The sequence below is a fragment of the Nestor notabilis genome, unplaced genomic scaffold, assembly GCF_000696875.1.
Source record: "Nestor notabilis isolate BGI_N333 unplaced genomic scaffold, ASM69687v1 scaffold2573, whole genome shotgun sequence".
NCBI classification, from domain to species: domain Eukaryota; kingdom Metazoa; phylum Chordata; class Aves; order Psittaciformes; family Psittacidae; genus Nestor; species Nestor notabilis.
In genome coordinates this window covers 164484-182066 of record NW_009922219.1, presented here as the reverse complement: position 1 = coordinate 182066, position 17583 = coordinate 164484, and the positions used below count along the sequence as shown (strand labels likewise).

The 17583-nt window shown below is 37.8% G+C and overlaps 1 protein-coding gene across 1 annotated transcript in view; it reads right to left on the bottom strand.

The window, feature by feature from the left end:
* Positions 1 to 17583, bottom strand: part of ANO4 (anoctamin 4) — a 130212-nt gene that overhangs the window by 61608 nt on the left and 51021 nt on the right. Inside the window, exons 6-7 of the mRNA XM_010011507.1 lie at positions 5278 to 5378; positions 2366 to 2410 (exon numbers count right to left, since the gene is read on the bottom strand). Coding sequence (XP_010009809.1) covers positions 2366 to 2410; positions 5278 to 5378 — 146 coding nt within the window. The remainder of the gene's footprint in view (positions 1 to 2365; positions 2411 to 5277; positions 5379 to 17583) is intronic.

The following is a 17583-nucleotide window of genomic DNA, read 5'->3' as shown; positions in this document are numbered from 1 at the left end:
TGTCATCAGCCATCAGCACAGGCTTTGTACTCTATTGGAAAATCTCTTTAAAAAAAAAAGCTGAAAAAGTGGTGTTGATGCTAACAAACACAGACGCACAGTGTTAAAAATCTGCTGTGTTTTATCACTTTTTCAAGGCTAATGCATGCCTTATTTTCCCTTATAGAGAAGTTTATATGCTCAGCTGAATAGGGGAATGATGTTTGGAAAGCAGAGCACCCTACACAAGAACAACAGAGTGCATGGAGTGATGAGGCACTGTACAGTTAGCCAAAATGAAAGAGGAGAGAGGAAGATCTGAAAATTATATCCTTCTTAAAATCCTTCATTAAAAACATTTGTTAGCCTCATACAGAAAAAAAAAATATCTCAATTCACAGTATCTCAAAGACAGAGTCTCTTCAACTTCAGTCCTGCTCCTGCTCTCCAAGTCTAGTCTCTACTCAGTATTCTTGTTCTGAAGATACATATTCAGCTTAACTCACAAAATAGTTTTCTCAAATAATTTCAAAGAAACTATTTTCTCACTAGGAAGTGGGGTAGGGATTGAATTGTTTTTTCAAAGGAAGTTAGGAAAATAAAAACTTCGAAGTTTTGAATAGAGACTGATTTTTATCTGCTGGTCAGCTTTGCTAGAGCTTTACACATATTGTAGAGCTAGATATTGTCTTAGTTTTTAGCCAGAATGCATGTACTGTATAGGTACCACACTCTTCCTTTCCTCTAATATTTATAAAGGCAATTTTGTTATTTGAGATCACTAGAATTTTTAAGAGAGGAAATTCAAGTCAGGTTGACAAGTTGCTAGTGACCAGCTCTGGGCTTTGCTTTGTAACAAAAGTCCTCTTTAAAATAAATTTTGCCCAAACATCAATACAATCCTTGGCTAAGCTCAAAAAAATTGACCAAGGCTGTAGTTACTTGTAATCTTCACTGAACTAGAATCAGAGGAAATAGATAGTTTTATTGAAGTTGTATATCTGAGTTTCACATAAATGAAAATAAAGCTGAATATGTTTTCTTTTTTTCCCACTGGGACTATTCAGTTGCAGCTTTTCCTCCTCAAGTAGCTATGTATAGACCTGAACATAAAAATTGAATTTAGCCAAGTGGCCTCATCACTCAGGAACTAAAATACCAGAAAAAGATCATACCTCTTCCCATAATGATTTCAAATCACATCCTGACTCTTAAGAAAAGGAATGGAAAATTTCATACACCACATATAAACATTAGAATCTTCACCTACTCCTTCCTATCTATTGCTTTAGTCAAAGCAGCCATGTCTTAATTAAAATCAAGACAAATTCCAAAGTTAACAGCCGCTATAGTATTTATTGTAAGGCAGGGATGGAAAGTGGGGGACGATCAGCAAGCTTTATAAGAATGGTGTGCGTCTGTTAGCCTGGGCTGACTAGGTAAAATGCCTTAACTCCACACTGTCTGCAAAGCGATACAGATGTTTACTCCAAAATGCAGATTTTCCAAATTTAATTCTTCCCTCAGAGGTTCATGGGAATATTTCCACTGACCTCAGAGTGACACAGTAAACCAAATGCTAGACCCTTTTAAAAGGTACATCAACAACACTGTGCCATTAAATGGTAACATATGATGTGGTCTTTGCCAAGCATGTGTATTTTTTAGGCTTTTTAGAGATATTTTCATTTAATTGTCTAAGGTATCAAAAAGAAAATGCAAACTGCAGCATTAGAAATTTTTCACTGCATTGAGCCAGACATAAACTAGGCATCAAATATAACCTTGAAGATATTTAATAACTGACTGAAAGCACTTCAAAGATTCTTGAAAAATACTCTTCTCTCAAGCTCAATAAAGTTACATCAGAGATGAACTTGGTTCATTGCTTTCCTATCTATCAACGAAGTACTGAGCATCCCCACAGAGGAAGCAATAAATAATTAATGGCATCACTATTACCAGTAAGCAAGGTGCATGGAAATGATGGAAATACAAAAAAAAAAGAACAAAAAAAATCCCCAAAACAACTGTAGCTGAGATATTTTAACACCAAGAAATTCCCTAATGAGCTACATGAAAAGAAGGAGATACAGGTGTTTACACTAACACACTGCTTCTTCTTTAAAAGACTCCATTGACTGAGAAACATTTCCTTACTCCTAAAAAAGGCAACACTGATAAGATGAATTGCCTTCTTCACATTGCAGATACCTTAAAAATGAAACTTCTGTATTTGTTTTTGCAGATGTTCTAGTGTGTAATTGCTCCCTCCTCCCGTCCTATAAACACAGCTAATAAACTTTTTATTCCAGCTTGACCTTAACCATCATTTTTATTGGACCGAAATGAACATAAACTGGGCTGGCATAAGAATCGTACTCACCTATTCATGAACTTGTATCGACGGTGCAGGTAATAGATTTTTCTCCTGGAAGAACAGCAAAAATGAAGCCAGTCGAGAAGAAAACCCATCGTCAGTTACAGTATGAACTAGCAAGGAAGGAAAGGAGATTGAAGACAGAAGCCTGTAAGAGGTGGAGGAAGAGACTAAAAGAGAGATTAACAGAACTGTCACAGGAAGCCACAGACACTCTGGTGGCATTTGAATTGCCAGAGGGTCATACTTTTCCCATTGTCTTCTCCTTTTCTGCTGTTTGTCATGTGTGAATGACAGGGACCCAAAGGTAAAAAACTTTATCTGGTGAAATACAAGGGGGAATCACTTAGGAAAGCAGTACCTGCTGCTTCAATATGCTGTAACACATGCAGTACCGACTGGGACCAGTGCTTGCTCTTAGGGTGACATCCCTTGAAACAGAATATTGGCTATGCAAACAATCGAGCATGTGCTTGACACCCCCCACAAGTATGCAGCCACTCCCTTTGCCCCTCATACAGGCACAGCTGATTTCTGTTGTCAGTGCAATAAGCTGTGTGGGAGTGCACATGGGGAACAAGTGAGCAGACAAGGGTGCACAAGCAGACACATGCTGACCATGCTCTTGGCCTGTTTCCCAACCAGACCTATAGGGCAGGGTGGCCCCCTAACCAGAACCAGGAGTCCACCTCCCATCCCACTCTGCTTCTAGCAGCTCTTGCTCTCCTTGCGTGTGCCTATACCACCACAGCCATCAGGACTTGACCCATTGCCTTCAGCAGAGAGATCATGTCTTCATGAAAGTTAAGAAAATCTGAGGGGTTTTAGAAGTGGGCTTGAGACTGATGCTCCTTACTGGAAGATTTCAGTGCCTTGGAAGCAAGCATGGTTGGGAGCTTTCTATAATAACACAGCACTGATGCTTTATAATCTATAGTAAAAACCCTAGTTAGTATTCCAAGTTAATTTTCAGAACTTACAATTTACATAACGCATACAATTTTGACATTATTTTGTTCTCAGTGTCCATAATGTGCTGGTGAAGAGAAATTTTCAAAACAGTTTCATGGTGGCCAGCCTTCTTCAGCCAACTCCTCCACAAGATAGTGTTATTTATCTTGCTCTACTCAGCGGGAATAGACAAATGTCAAAGCCAAGTGTTTCTGAAGGTGCCATCCACTTCTTGATATTCCTTCAAATATCCACTGTTTTGTCACTCCTGCTTTGAAACAGCAAGGACTATTCACTGATGCATGGACATTGGACAATTCTAACCTAAAATATTGGGAGCTATAAGCAATCAGTAGCCCCTAAATCAGGGGGTTAGACAAGGGCATCTGGACACAGGCAGTCTAGACTAGTGGACATTTTGTAAACAAGCTGGTCCTTGTTTTTAATTGGTAAACAGTACCATTGCTCTTAAAATAAAATTTAAGAGCCGACCCAGCAGACACTAGTAAATCACCATGATTTCCTCTTAACAGTACTGTAATAATTCTCTCTGTGTGTGTGGAAAGAATGAACCTGTGAACTTGAAGCAGCTCAAGAAACCTTTAGTATTTTCAATGCTTTCTGTATAATCTGAATGGCATCTACTTTGCCATCTGCTGAGAGAGAGATTTCAAAAAAGGGACTTCAGATCAGGAAAGAACAAGCTTCTCACAGTGCCTAAAATCTGAGTTTCTCGTGTATTTTTTTATCATGAGACCTTATCCCACTACTGGGGTAGGTTCATCTCAAGTAATGACACAGAATTCAAAGGAGGTATACTTTTAATCCAGCCCATTGTTTCTATAGCTAGAACACTTTTTGAAAATAATATAATCATGCAATGACTTGTGATAGCTTTTATATTTTTCTCTTTAGCACTAAGCACAAGAATCATAGAATCATAGAGTCAACTAGGTTGGAAAAGAAAGGACAGTTGAAGATCTGCTGTGAAAATTAAAACCAAAATATGTACACAATAAGCCTACAATTTTGTCCTTAATTCACTGCTACAGCTTGTCTCATACCAGAGGCATATTTCATCCTTAAGTAAGAAGAAAACAGAAGAAATCCTGCAAAGGACACCAACTCACTAGCTGCATGTTCTGGTCTGATGCTTTTCTTGCTTAGGAGTAATTCCATTAAAATCAATGGAGTTTTACATCTATAAGCTCTGCTAATTGAAAGAAGATTCAAGAGCTCACAGTTTATGGGTTTTGGTCAGTTTCAGTGGAAGTCTTTATGTTATTTTAACAGTTCTGATAACCAGCAGAGTAAAATCAGTATTTTACATAGGAAATTTCATAGCCCAACATGCAAATAATAATAAATGAATAATAAAAAAAAATCTGAATGACAATATGAAATGAATTTGGTTATCAGTAGCATTTAATATAACTACTTTTTTTTCTCCACAGAAAAAACCATTTACAGTCTGAATTGTTCTCCTATTAGAAGGGATACTTATTTATAATCTGTATTTTCATAATTATACATTATACAAGCAGTTTACAGGTGCTGAACATACCAGATACGTCCAACAGACATGCACTTTCCGTGCAGCCTTACGTACCTGGATCTTCTTGACCTCCCATTGATTTCAATGAAATGTCCATTTAAAAAACAGCAACGCACAAGTATGCAGGGGGCTCCAGCATTGAAGGGGTTAAAGGGCCTAAGGATAGAATACCCCATGAAAACAGCTGCACTACTACAGCTCACCTTAATTTCAAACCAGTATTGTATTGAAATTGCAGGCATTAACATGATAGAGCAATAAGTATGGTATCTAAGGTACCCCATTTATATTTTCTGAAGATGTGTAGTATCTTATAGAAGCGCTTTTCCATGTGCATTTTGGTGTTATTATTACATTAGCTTTACAGTATAGTGTGATTTTGGAGGTTGAGACAAAATACAACTACACTTACCTGAAAGGCATTCTTACATTCATTAGTTCAGCATATTTGCCCAGGACCTCCCAAGGGGCATGCAACTTCACAAAGATGATGTCACTGTTTGTTAGAGATGACTGCAAAAGAAGAATGAAACATGCACCAGGGCTTACATTTTGAAGTAAAAAAGAAAGAAACTGTGGTCAGTGGTCAATACGTATTTTTTGTGGTCTTGTGTCACCCCTCTCACTTCTGTTTCTTTCTTCCTCAAGTGTGTGTAGTTCTATCAGTATTTAGTTGTCTCACTTTCCTTCTAGTTTCCTAAAAGCCATGCTGTGATTCCTTTCTGGCCTGCATGTGCGTTTCCTTCAAATGGAAAAGGAGATATGGAAGGGAGGCTGACATGCAGCTGTGGATTATCCAAGTATGGGGCGGAAATCAGGTTGGTGGGTAAATCTGGGTCTGGAAGCTTGGTCCTGAACTTCAGCTAAAAGCTAAATGGCAAGTCAGGATCTGATTCTGCCAACTGACCTGATTTTCTGCACTCACACAGAAGTGTAGATGTGTGGAGGCAAATCTAGCAAACAAAGAACGTTTGTACAACAGTGTGGTCTTAATTAATGTTGCCCTACGTGGACAAATAATGAAGCTCCAGCTACAGAGCCATGGTCTCCAGCTTCTCTTCTTCCAGCTTCCCTCTTTGCAATATGAATTCTAAATGTTAGAAGTAAAGCCAGCAAGGAGAAAAGAAATCTGATGCTCCCTATAGCATAATATTGTATGGATTTGTTGCACAGGAAGGTTGAGGGCCATGACTATTCCAGCAAGACCTCTTCACAGTGCTACCATGTTCTCTTCCATGGGTTGTGTGGAGCATGAAGAGAGCTTTTTTGTAGGGTATGTGCACAAGAATTGCTGTTACCTAAAGGAAGGCTATCTAGTGAAGAATGGAAATAGGCAGTAAAGAGGAGAAGGGGAGAAATTTATGTTTGCTCTTAGGAAGAGAATAGTGCTTTACAAGAAAGCAGTGTTGGCTGAAGCCAATGTGAGAACACAGACAGCCACACATTAATACTGGAAGATGAACTGATCAAATTCTAATAAAAATAAATGAAATTCTCATAAAAATGCATACAATACTGCTTTAGACAACTTAATGGATGACAATAACAGGGATAACTACTACAGGCTGAGTTGAAGGAATACCCAGGAGATGGGTAAAGGTATACAGGCTATGAGAACAGGCAAGTGTGAAGACAGAAAACACGGCAAGAAAATTGTTACTTGGCTTTAGGGATCATTTCTTAATTTTTTATACATTGTGGTATATTCAATGTTTCTCACATTAATCCTTAGCTAACATAACTCACTAGAAGTTCGTAAATCTAGTATTGTTCATCTGGAAGCTACAGTGATTACCTGAGTGGGAGGCTGACATTTATACTTCTGATACCTATTTGATTCTCCCCCCACTATCCTGACAGATGCTGAGATTTTTGAAATTGCTATTGCATGTTCATGCCCTTAGAGCAGCTAAAACATTATTACCAGTTTTTCATGTGCTAGGAATGAAAGCTCCAACAGTTAAGACACATATATGCATATAATTTTCTTTAGTACATAAAAAACACACAAAACCCCCAAACAAACAAACCAAACCCCCAACCCAGTCACTATAGAATTAACATTATTTTAAACAAATAGCATATTGTAATCCTCAAAAATGAACACAGAAAAATATTTATCCTCAAAGTACTGTAAGGCTGCATGAAAAAATGGATTTAGCACATAATGGAACAAGTGGCTTTCTGGTATTAAAAACTGCAGAAAAAGTCTTGCTGCTCTTCTGCTGATGACTTTCTGAAAAATATTTCAACATGAAATGATAGAACAGCAACAAAATGCCCCAAAAAGACTTGCTTCAGAAACAATGAATTCAGTTGTACTCTTTTCATCGACTTTTATGGATTCTAAATCAGGCCTCTAATGATGTTTTTCTTTATACGTACATTTCAGAAATTAGGTTTTTGTTTTCCCATGAGACTTTAGCAAGTAGATATAACAAAACCAAGGCTAAGTTCTGTTATTCTAAAAATTTCCTGGAAACTACTCTCAAAGATGAGGTTAAGTCAGCAATGGACTGGTAATTTTGCCATAAACAAGCTCAGATAAAAACCAAACTATAAAAACATCAAAACTCAAAAGAACTGTCTAATAAGCCCAATATACAGAAGGAAACTATGGTCCTGATATACTTGACATTTAGAAATGTAGGAAATTTATTAAAAACAGCTTGTAAATTTAGTGATGGCTGTTACACAGCTTACAGGCTCTTCTTTAAAGAAAGCTTACAGGCATTTTCTAGCACATTGTAGTTTAAGCCACACTAGATATGGCAGCCACAGTAACATGACTTGTGGAAATGCTGTTTCAAAAGTGAACATTATCTTAATCTAAATTTGATTTCTTATGTGCTAAGTGTTGTCACACAAAAACATGAAAAACTTGCATATAGTTACTACAGTATAGATTTTTAAAGAATATCTTTTACTCAACATCTTGTAATGTTTTTTAATAGCTTTCTCAACAGATCTAACATTTGAGAGATTCAGTTATTTTCAGAAGAAAGAGATAATCATGTTAAATTATTAATATGGAAATCCATTTCTCTTGGGCTTGCTCATGTTAAGTGTTCACAAAGGATAGCGCCAGGAAAGCCTGAGAAAAACAGGACCAGAAAGAGAAGAACAAACCCAGATGGAGGAGTAATTGAATGAAATGTCACATTCACCTAATCTATGGAGAAAATAGCTAATCAAAATACCTAAAAAAAAAAAATAAATATCAAGAACACCATCTTAGTTACAAAAATACTTTAGTGAATGGAATCTCCTAACCTCTCTTTGCTAGGTTAGTATTTAGACACAGTCTCCTTCAGCTTCTAAATGTTTCATTGAGAGGAGAGGAGCATTCTTCTGTTGTAATTGGCTTTTGAGGCTTGGCTCATTAAATGGTTTGGAGAAGTAAACTCAATTTCACATTATGGGAACACGCAAAAGAAAATCAATGTAACATTGCTCCCCATGCAAATTTAAGTAAGATGACTATTGACATGACCAATCTGCGAGAAAGTGATGTCTAGATGATGAAGAAAGACAGACAGAGGAATTGAAGGGACAGACAATGAGATAAAACACTTTGCAAACACAAAAAAGGAATAAGTGTTTGAAATTGACCTGCAGCACTAGTGCCTGTAGAGTTATCACCATACGATAAGTGGCAGGCCACCAGCATTCAAATAAATTGGTTGTTTCAAATTGATTTCTTGAGAAGGAATGCCCATAGCAAACCAGATTTTCTTGTTGTCAATAATAACATTCTTGCTGGTCTTCAGAGCAGTGCACCAGTGTGACAAGAGACAAAATCAGAGAACTGCAGACTAATCTAGGTTGGAAGGGAACTCTGGGTATCATCTGGGCTAACACTAGCTAAAACAGGTCCAATTTAGATCAGGTTGCTCAGGAGCTTGTCTCATTGAGTCCTGAATTTCCCCACAGGCAGAGATTTCACAGCCTCTGGGCAACACACTTACTGAATTGGGCTGCAGAAATGAATATTTTCTATGGAAGAACTGCACTCTTCTCGAGAGAAATGCTTGTTGAAAACTACAAGCACTTGGACATGAAAATATACGAAAATTCAAAATATTCAGTGCAAAGATGGCATTCTTCATTAAACAACTTGGTCTTTACAAGATATTTCTTTTAATTATTATTCTGATTGAGAACCAATAGCAAGGTGTATATAGCTTAAGTGAACCCTGATCCTCAAAACAGGTTTGTATGATAGAATTCAGATTACCAGAGTTCAGAGTCTGCGTTACAGACAGTCAATATACAATGAGTTACAGTGTTCAGTGTCATTAATCTACAGTTTTTCACAGTCTGTAATTTTCCCCTCCTCCTGTTTTCCACTCCCCAACCCCCTTCTACAGCTAGAAATCATATTCCACAGTTCCCCAAAATATTAGATCAGTATTTGATAAACAGAAGTTTCTATGGCCCTTATCTCTGTACTGGAGATATTCACTAATTCCCAAATTTTCTGGCTTTGCTGACAAACCACTTAAGTACCACATCAGTGCTGCCAGTCCTAGAATACAGATCCACATATTACAGACTTGCCTTTCTGGCAAGACTACCTTCCCCCTTTACCATTAAGTATATGCAGACATAGTAATTCCCACAAAAACAAATTAACCACAGAAGTGTTTAAAAACAAAGCTCCATATTCTTCTCCAGTATCCCTATACAAGGAGTGGAAGAAATTAAAGTAGGGGCCAAAAGCATAAACACCTGCTTTGGTGAGTTGCAGTCATCAGCTAGGTCGAGGAAACCTTGTAAAGGGCAGGTTATTATTCTCCTGAACATGGACACAGAGTGATATTAAGTGCTGTATAATGTAAGTCCTGGCTACTAAACTCACATGTACTCATACAGGCATTCTACCTCCTTTTAATGGCAGGTTTTAAATAGATATATTCACTATTAACCTGACTCTGCCTGTTCTGAAGTTATTGTTAGTCTGAACAGAAGCAAAGTTATGCTGACATTAAATGTCTCTTGAAAAGCCCACAGTTTGCTGTATTTGCAGGCATTCTTCCAGGATCAAGGCTAGAGATTAGAATCTTTTGTAAAGTACCCTCTTGAACATTTTCATCCAACAAAGACTTTTTTTTTGGTTTTTTTTTTTTTTCATAAAAAATATTGTCAAGTCATTTTAAGACAAAAAAAAACCCTGTAGGACTCACCTTAATACAAGCATTTTTTGAGTCTAGAAGTTAAGAAAGTTGAGAAAAGAGATTCACAGCATATAACCTTGAAGAAGGATAAAATTACAGTGTCTCCAGTTGAATGGCGCAATTGTTAATCTGCCTTGAGGCTACTAGGGAAGGAACTGCAAAAAACCAATGCTTTCATTTATGTATGCAAAACAATAGGAAAAAGCAAGCAGGATTTACCACTAAGGTGTTTTCCCTATCAACATTTAAGAAAAAATACTCAAAATCATGGCTCTCCTTACGTTTTAAAGCCTTCCTCATATAAGTAAAAGGAGATAAATAAGATTTTGAGACAGATCCAGCAACGAGAATTTAACCTTGACTACTTTAGCAAGACATGCAAGACAAGTTAAAAACCCAGAATGGGAACAGTTCTTTAATTTTTGGTAAACATATGGTGAAGACCATAATGCAGAAAAAGCCAGAAAAGGAGATAAAATCGACATCCTTCATCTAGTAAGAATTCTTTCTATAATCAAGCTCCGTATGACATCTGTGTGAAGAGTAGTAAACAGTAACTGCTTTAGGTTCCGCTGTTTTTGAGAATTACTCTGTTATGTTAATAGCACAGATCGATTTGCCATGTGGAGTGAACTAAGTGGAAAAACAAAACCCAGCAAATTTTAGTTGATTAAACCATTATTCCTCTGCAAAACTAAAGTAAATGTAAATTCACAAGGGTAATTCCATAGAGCTGGAAAAGCAGCAGTAATATGCTGCCAATACTTTTCAGAAGTGCATACATTATCACAGGGTAATTACTTAGATACTGTCAATATATGCCCAGTTTGAGGGAAAATATTACATACTCATATGCATTAACCTCCACATTCATAGATCAGAGGAATCTAATCATTAATTGCGCCAATATCTTTCACATATACAGTACAAACTACAGTTTTAGTGAAAAAGGGGAATATACTGCTCACATTTCAACTAGAATTTTAAGAAACTTTTGACTTAAAGAAACTAGAGGGCAAAAGCAGAAAGAATGAAGAGTAAAAAAAGAAAGCTCTAACTAATAAATAGGGAGCCGTTGTCAAAACAATTTTGACGTAAGAGGATGTTGACATACAAAGTACAGAATAACTTGATAGGGGACAGAGTCACATGATTACAGTTTAAAATGATTTCTATATGAAATCTCAAGGCAGAATTTGATGATGGGGTAAAGCTTTATTTTTACTTTTGAAAATACTACCACAGGTTCAGCTCTAGTGGAGTTTGTAATGCAGGCAGGTGGCTGCCTATTGCTAGCATTCAGGCAATGTGTCATCTAATCCAGCTCAGAGCAGGTGTCACTGTTACAGTGCTTAATTTCTGGCAGCAATTGACAGGTTCTCCATGCTGGAACATGACTGAGTTAGTAACAAGGGGAAAATGTTTGCAAATGCCCTTTCATGTAGACAAAAATATGTGAGTGGGAGGGCAACTTAAAGAACAGGGTAGGTTACGTGAGCAGAAGGAAAATGCAAACACTACCTCACTGCTCAAGTTTGCTGTGCAATGATGAGTTTACAATCTGCAATGGAGAGATACAAATTCCTCTGAGATAAGAAACACCATAAGAAAGGATGTCTTTAATTCTAACTAATGTCATTTAATGAGATTCTGATCTCACAGTACAGTAACCTAGAAATAGTAAATCAACCATGGAAACAATATCCAGAAATATTAGAAATATCTGCAGTATGATATTTCCAACCTAATAGAATAAATTGGTCGGACTTGTGAGGCAATGATACAACATTTCTTAATAATCCCATTAGCAAATACAGAATGAATACGGGTTTGACCCATCTGGCTAATATTTTGGTGACAAAATACCTTTTCAAATGGATTTAATCTGACAAAGAGATAGGATTCATCTTTTAATTCCTCTGGACTGGAAAATTACTATACACATGTGAAATTAATTATTTGCAGATCTAAAAATGCAGATAGCTAAAACCTCTCAGCAGAATAATATATTTTTGTTTATGCACACATTATTTGACATGAAGTCTCTTTACATAAGGCATCAGTTAGACACCACAACTTTAGATTAAAATGTTAATATTTTATACAGTGATAATTAAGATCATCAAACCTTTTTGACTGCACCATGGGCCAAAAAAAGTCTCTTACATACAATATTTTACTTTTGGCATCACAGATGTTAAAAATACATCACACAATTGAATTACATTTTATCAAGCAGCTTCCTTTGTTATTTATCTCAAGGGTAAAATATAAAACTAATATTTTTCCAGTACAGATTTATGTCTCATTAATATTTTTTTGAAGTAGAAAATACTTACGTTTAATGAATTGTCTATTAAATATTCATGTTTGCTTTTGGAGGCTTATTGGAGAAACATTGCTTTGGCAGAGAAAAAGGCAATTCATTTTTTGTCCAACAGTTAATTTCACAAACTTAATAATCAATCAAACACACAAAATGTGCAGATGGGCTCATTATAGCTGTTGCATACAAATAACCTAGAAGAACTGAATAAGCTGCTTACCATATCATCCAAATACAGGTTGGAAGGGACTTCCAGAAGTCATCTAGTCCAAACCCCTGCTCAAAGCAGGGTCAACTAGAATAGTTTGTGGGGTCTTGAATATCTCTGTGGATGGAGACATGCACTATCTCCAGGCACCACAGGACGTCTGGACAGAAAGGCCACCACTGACCTCTCACATGGACACAGAAGCTTTTGTGCAGCCCAGGTTCTGAGCACCTACTTATGCTCCAGCAAGATGAAGCTATTTGGTTTTTCAACTCCCTCTTCACAGTCTTGTTTCTCAGCTCATACAGTCAAGGAATACAAAAAGTATTTATATGATTCCATCAACCTAGAATCCAAAGTCTTTTCTGTGTCAACACTTTCCATGATACAGTGAACTGTCCTGTAGCTGTCTGTTACAGTCTGTATACCTCTGTATTTGACAGTGTAGTGCAAAACTCTTTGTGAAAAGAGATACCAGTGAACTCAATAAGACCACGGCTGAGGAAGAGCCTACTCCAAATAACGCTATCAGGAGAAACGTTTTAGTTCAGCCTACATGGCACAATGAAGCCCGGAGTTCTTTAAGTCAGCTACATATCAAAAACTTTAGGAATTACAGGCAGAGATGTTAGCCCTGTCTGTAGCAGGAGTAGTGGGGTTAATGCAGTCATGTCAGCTTGGCTGATTATGTCAGGTGCTATTCAATGCTGACATGACTGTAATACCTGCTAAATCACTCAGCAACACTTTTGGGGGGGATGGGGAGGGTAGGATACCTCTACATCATACCTGGTTATGCAGGACACACATGTGCAACTGCTCTGCAGAAAAGGGAAAGCCACAGAAGACCATCCTGACTCCACCTTCTCAGACTTAATGAAGGTCCCCATTTTCCAGGAAAGGCAAGGCACCAAAGAAAATGCAAGACCCACTTAAGTGAAGGGGAAAGATGCATTTAAAGAACATCAATCATTCAACTCTACCAGTTACAGTTCCCCATAAACTCTGACTGTCTGGAAGACTCAAATGCCTGTTCCCTTGACTCACATACCAGTTTTCTGTACTGTGACCAGCAGATGAAGGGAGGTGATTCTCCCCCTCTACTCTGTTCTTGTAAGACCTCACTTGGGGGGACACCTGTGTTCAGCTCTAGGGCCACCAATATAACAAGGATATGGACCTATTGGAAAAAGTCCAGAGCTCTGACTGTGTAAGACTTCCACAAAAAACTAAATAAGCAAAACAACAAGACATAAATGCAAATCCATCTTAATATGGTGGCTTCACCAAGTCACAGGTTCAGGTTGATCATGAAATGAAATGTTATGGTCCAGTGCAGAGAGGAAATTCCTAATAATTGATTGTCTACATGATTTTTCTGTCTCTGCTCAGCTTAGTTCCAAGTAATTTGACTTCTGTATATTATTAGATCATCTGATGTTAGAAAATACATATAGAAATAGAGGAAAAAATAAGTTTCTTAAGCAAAGCTACCGTAAATAGAGTTTAACTGGAGACAAGAGGAACTTGATATACGTAATAATATCTCTAAGAAGGGAGAATACTGGATCCTTTGTGCATCTCTGTACAAATCCTTTCATTTGCTAGATGTGCTTTAGATGAAACAAGGTCAATATATGACAAGGGCAAATTATTTGGACTTTTCTAATTTGTTGTGATAAAGCAATGCCCATACATGGCACAATATACTGACAAGGCAGATGCCTAAACATGAGCTCCACTGTTGATCAATTATTGCTGTTCCCAATGTACCTACTGACATAAGGTGCTGGATGAAAACATATCCTATATGACACAGAAAAGCAAAGCAGCACCAGATGGAGTTCAATATTTTAATGATTCATATGAAGGTGAGTTGCTCTCCTAGTTCAGAGCACTTACATGAAGATTTAACGAGTTACGGAAAACAAGCGAATCTTCTTCTGCTTGAAGGCCAACATCCCTATCACATGAGGTAACATTAGTTTTGATCTGACTGCATATGTTGCAAAGTTATGATACTAATCCTGAAATAGTTTGCTGAATAATATTGAAATTTGAGATCCCTAAGATGGTCTGAAACTAAGGCCAGAAGTAACACATATACTGGCAAAGAAATCCCCTCTCCAAATATACTTGCACCATGGAAACTGCTAAAACGATTTTTGCTTAATAGACAGTATTATCTTTCTCTAGAAATGAAGAAATACTACTTCTTTTTAAGAAGACCCCAGCTAGCAAAATGTAGATTGTTCAGCTTAAGAAATTGCAGAAACCTGTTTTCTATTGATGGAAATAACGTTACGTGTAAACATTTCTAGAATTTTTTATTTTGCCCACTTTCCACGGAGGGGCTATGCCTCCAAGAGCTGCAGCAGAGAATTCACAGTCCAAAGGTAAAACAGAAGTTACCGAAGTACTTTTTAGCTCTGTAGTACTATCAAGATACTTTTATTCAGTGTAAAATTTCAGAGTAGCATTGATATTCTCACCTATCATATCTCTGGAACTAGTATCCCTACAGCAGTCTGTTTCAGTATTTTATATGGGGAAGTGTAAAAATCCAACGTGAAAATAAAGATAAATAAAATAAAATAAAAATAAAGATAAAATCTCACTCAATAATCCCAGTTTTTCTGACACTTTGTAGATGCACTATTACAGGCTTTTTCTTCTATTACAAAGATTTCCTGACAGGAAAATAATAATTCCATTAGATCATTTTAGAAAAAAAATCAATATGGCTCATGCATCAAGGGTTTTATAGCTACAATTCAATCATTTTCTTGAAAGGCTCAATGAATACTAGAAAAGCTATTTTAAAGATGGGAGGAAATTCCATTAATGTTACATCACTAGACAATGGGAAAAAATTATCCAAATTGCAGAGCACTTTCTCAACAAACCACCACTTATGGAATTACAATTGTTCATACGCTGCAGGTTGTAGTTCCTGTCAAATACTTACATCTCGCATGTCATAGAATAGTTAAGGTTGGACAGGACCTTAAGATCATGTAGTTCCAACCCCCTTGCCATGAGCAGGGACACCACACACTAAACCATGTCGCCCAAGGCTCTGTCCAACCTGGCCTTGAATGCTGCCAGGGATGGAGTATTCACACAGCTTCTTTGGGCAACCCATTCCAGTGCCTCATCACCCTCACTGTGAAGAACTTCTTCCTTATATCTAATCTAAACTTCCCATGTTTAAGCTTGAACCCATTACCCCTTGTCCTACCACCATAGTTCCTAATGAAGAGTCCCTCCCCAGCATCTTCATAGGTCCCCTTCAGGTAGTGGAAGGCTGCCATGAGGTCTCCACGCAGTCTTCTCTTCTCCAGGCTGAACAGCCCCAACTTTCTCAGCCTGTCTTCATAAGGGAGGTGCTCCAGCCCTCTTATCATCCTCGTGGCCCTCCTCTGGACTTGCTCCAGCAGTTCTGTGTCCTTTTTATGTTGAGGACATCAGAACTGTACACAATACTCCAAGTGAGAGCAGAGCAGAGGGACAGGATCACCTCCTTTGACCTGCTGATCACTCTTCTTTTGATACAGCCCAGGATACAGTTGGCTTTCTGGGCTGCAAATGCACACTGAAGCCAGCTCATGTCAAGTTTCTCATCAACCAACACCCCCAAGTCCTTCTCCTCAGGGCTGCTTTGAATCTCTTCTCCACCCAACCTGCAGCTGTGCCTGGGATTGCCCTGACACAGGTGTAGGACCTTGCACTTGTCTTGGTTGAACTTCATACAATTGGCATCAGCCCACCTCACAAGCGTGTCAAGGTCCCTCTGGATGACATCCCTTCCCTCCAGTGTATCAACCGAGCCACACAGCTTGGTGTCGTTGGCAAACTTGCTGAGGGTGCATCAATCCCACTGTCCATGTCACCGAAAAAGATATTGAACAAGACAGGTCCCAGCACCAATCCCTGAGGGACACCACTCGTTACTGGTCTCCAGCTGGACATTGAGTCATTTACTGCAACTTCTTGCATGTGGCCATCCAGCCAGTTCTTTATCCACTGAGTGGTCCATCTATCAAGTTGATGTCTCTCTAATTTAGAAACAAGGATGTCATGGGGGACAGTGTAGAACACTTTGCACAAGTCCAAGACATGTAGTGTAGAAATGTGCTTTGCATTATTTGCTGGAACTTTACAGAGTCACTATAGTTACTTCTGCTGTACAAATACACTTACACCCTTATGCATAACCTCTTTCAAGAGTGGTGAATTGGTTAGGCAAAAAATGGTATTAAAAACATATGGCATATGTGTATCTATGTTCTTGCTACTAGTTACTACATAGTAACACAACTGAATTTCTTTGCCCTGCTGTTCACAATTGCCATCTTGCTTTACAAAGAGGAAAGAAAAATTTAAAAAATCCCCACAAAACCAACTGAATTCTGCAGGATAATATCTAAAACCAGTTTTCCCTCTACCTTTTTGTCTTATACACACAGACACACAACTGACAAACTTCTCCCAGGGATATATTTCTTTCTTCCGCCAGAATCCCATCTGTCTGTCTGTTTGTCTCCTCCACCTCAATGTCACTTATCCCTTACCAGGTTCCCTCACACAACCACGGAAGGCAACTAGTCCTACCCATCCGTCAGTGCCTGTGTATGATGTACAACGGATGCACTTCCAATGTCAGAGCTCTACCAGTGACAACACCTGGAGCACAACAAATTAGATATCTGTATTTTTTCAAACTTGAATTTGAAAGTAAGTAACCTTAACCTTAGAACTGGGCAAACCTTGTGTAAAATAAATATTTATGAAATTCTACAGACTACCAATGGAAAAAGAATGTGAGAATTCTTGATTTTCCCAGATGGTATTTAAGCACAAAATGGAGCAAATAAAAAGTTTTTAAACCCCTTTTTTTTTTTTTTTTTTAATTCTCTGGCAGCACCTAAATGAAGGGCCCATCTTACACAGATGCCATCTTCCCTTCCAAAACATGAAAGGTTAACAGGAAAATATCAAAATACT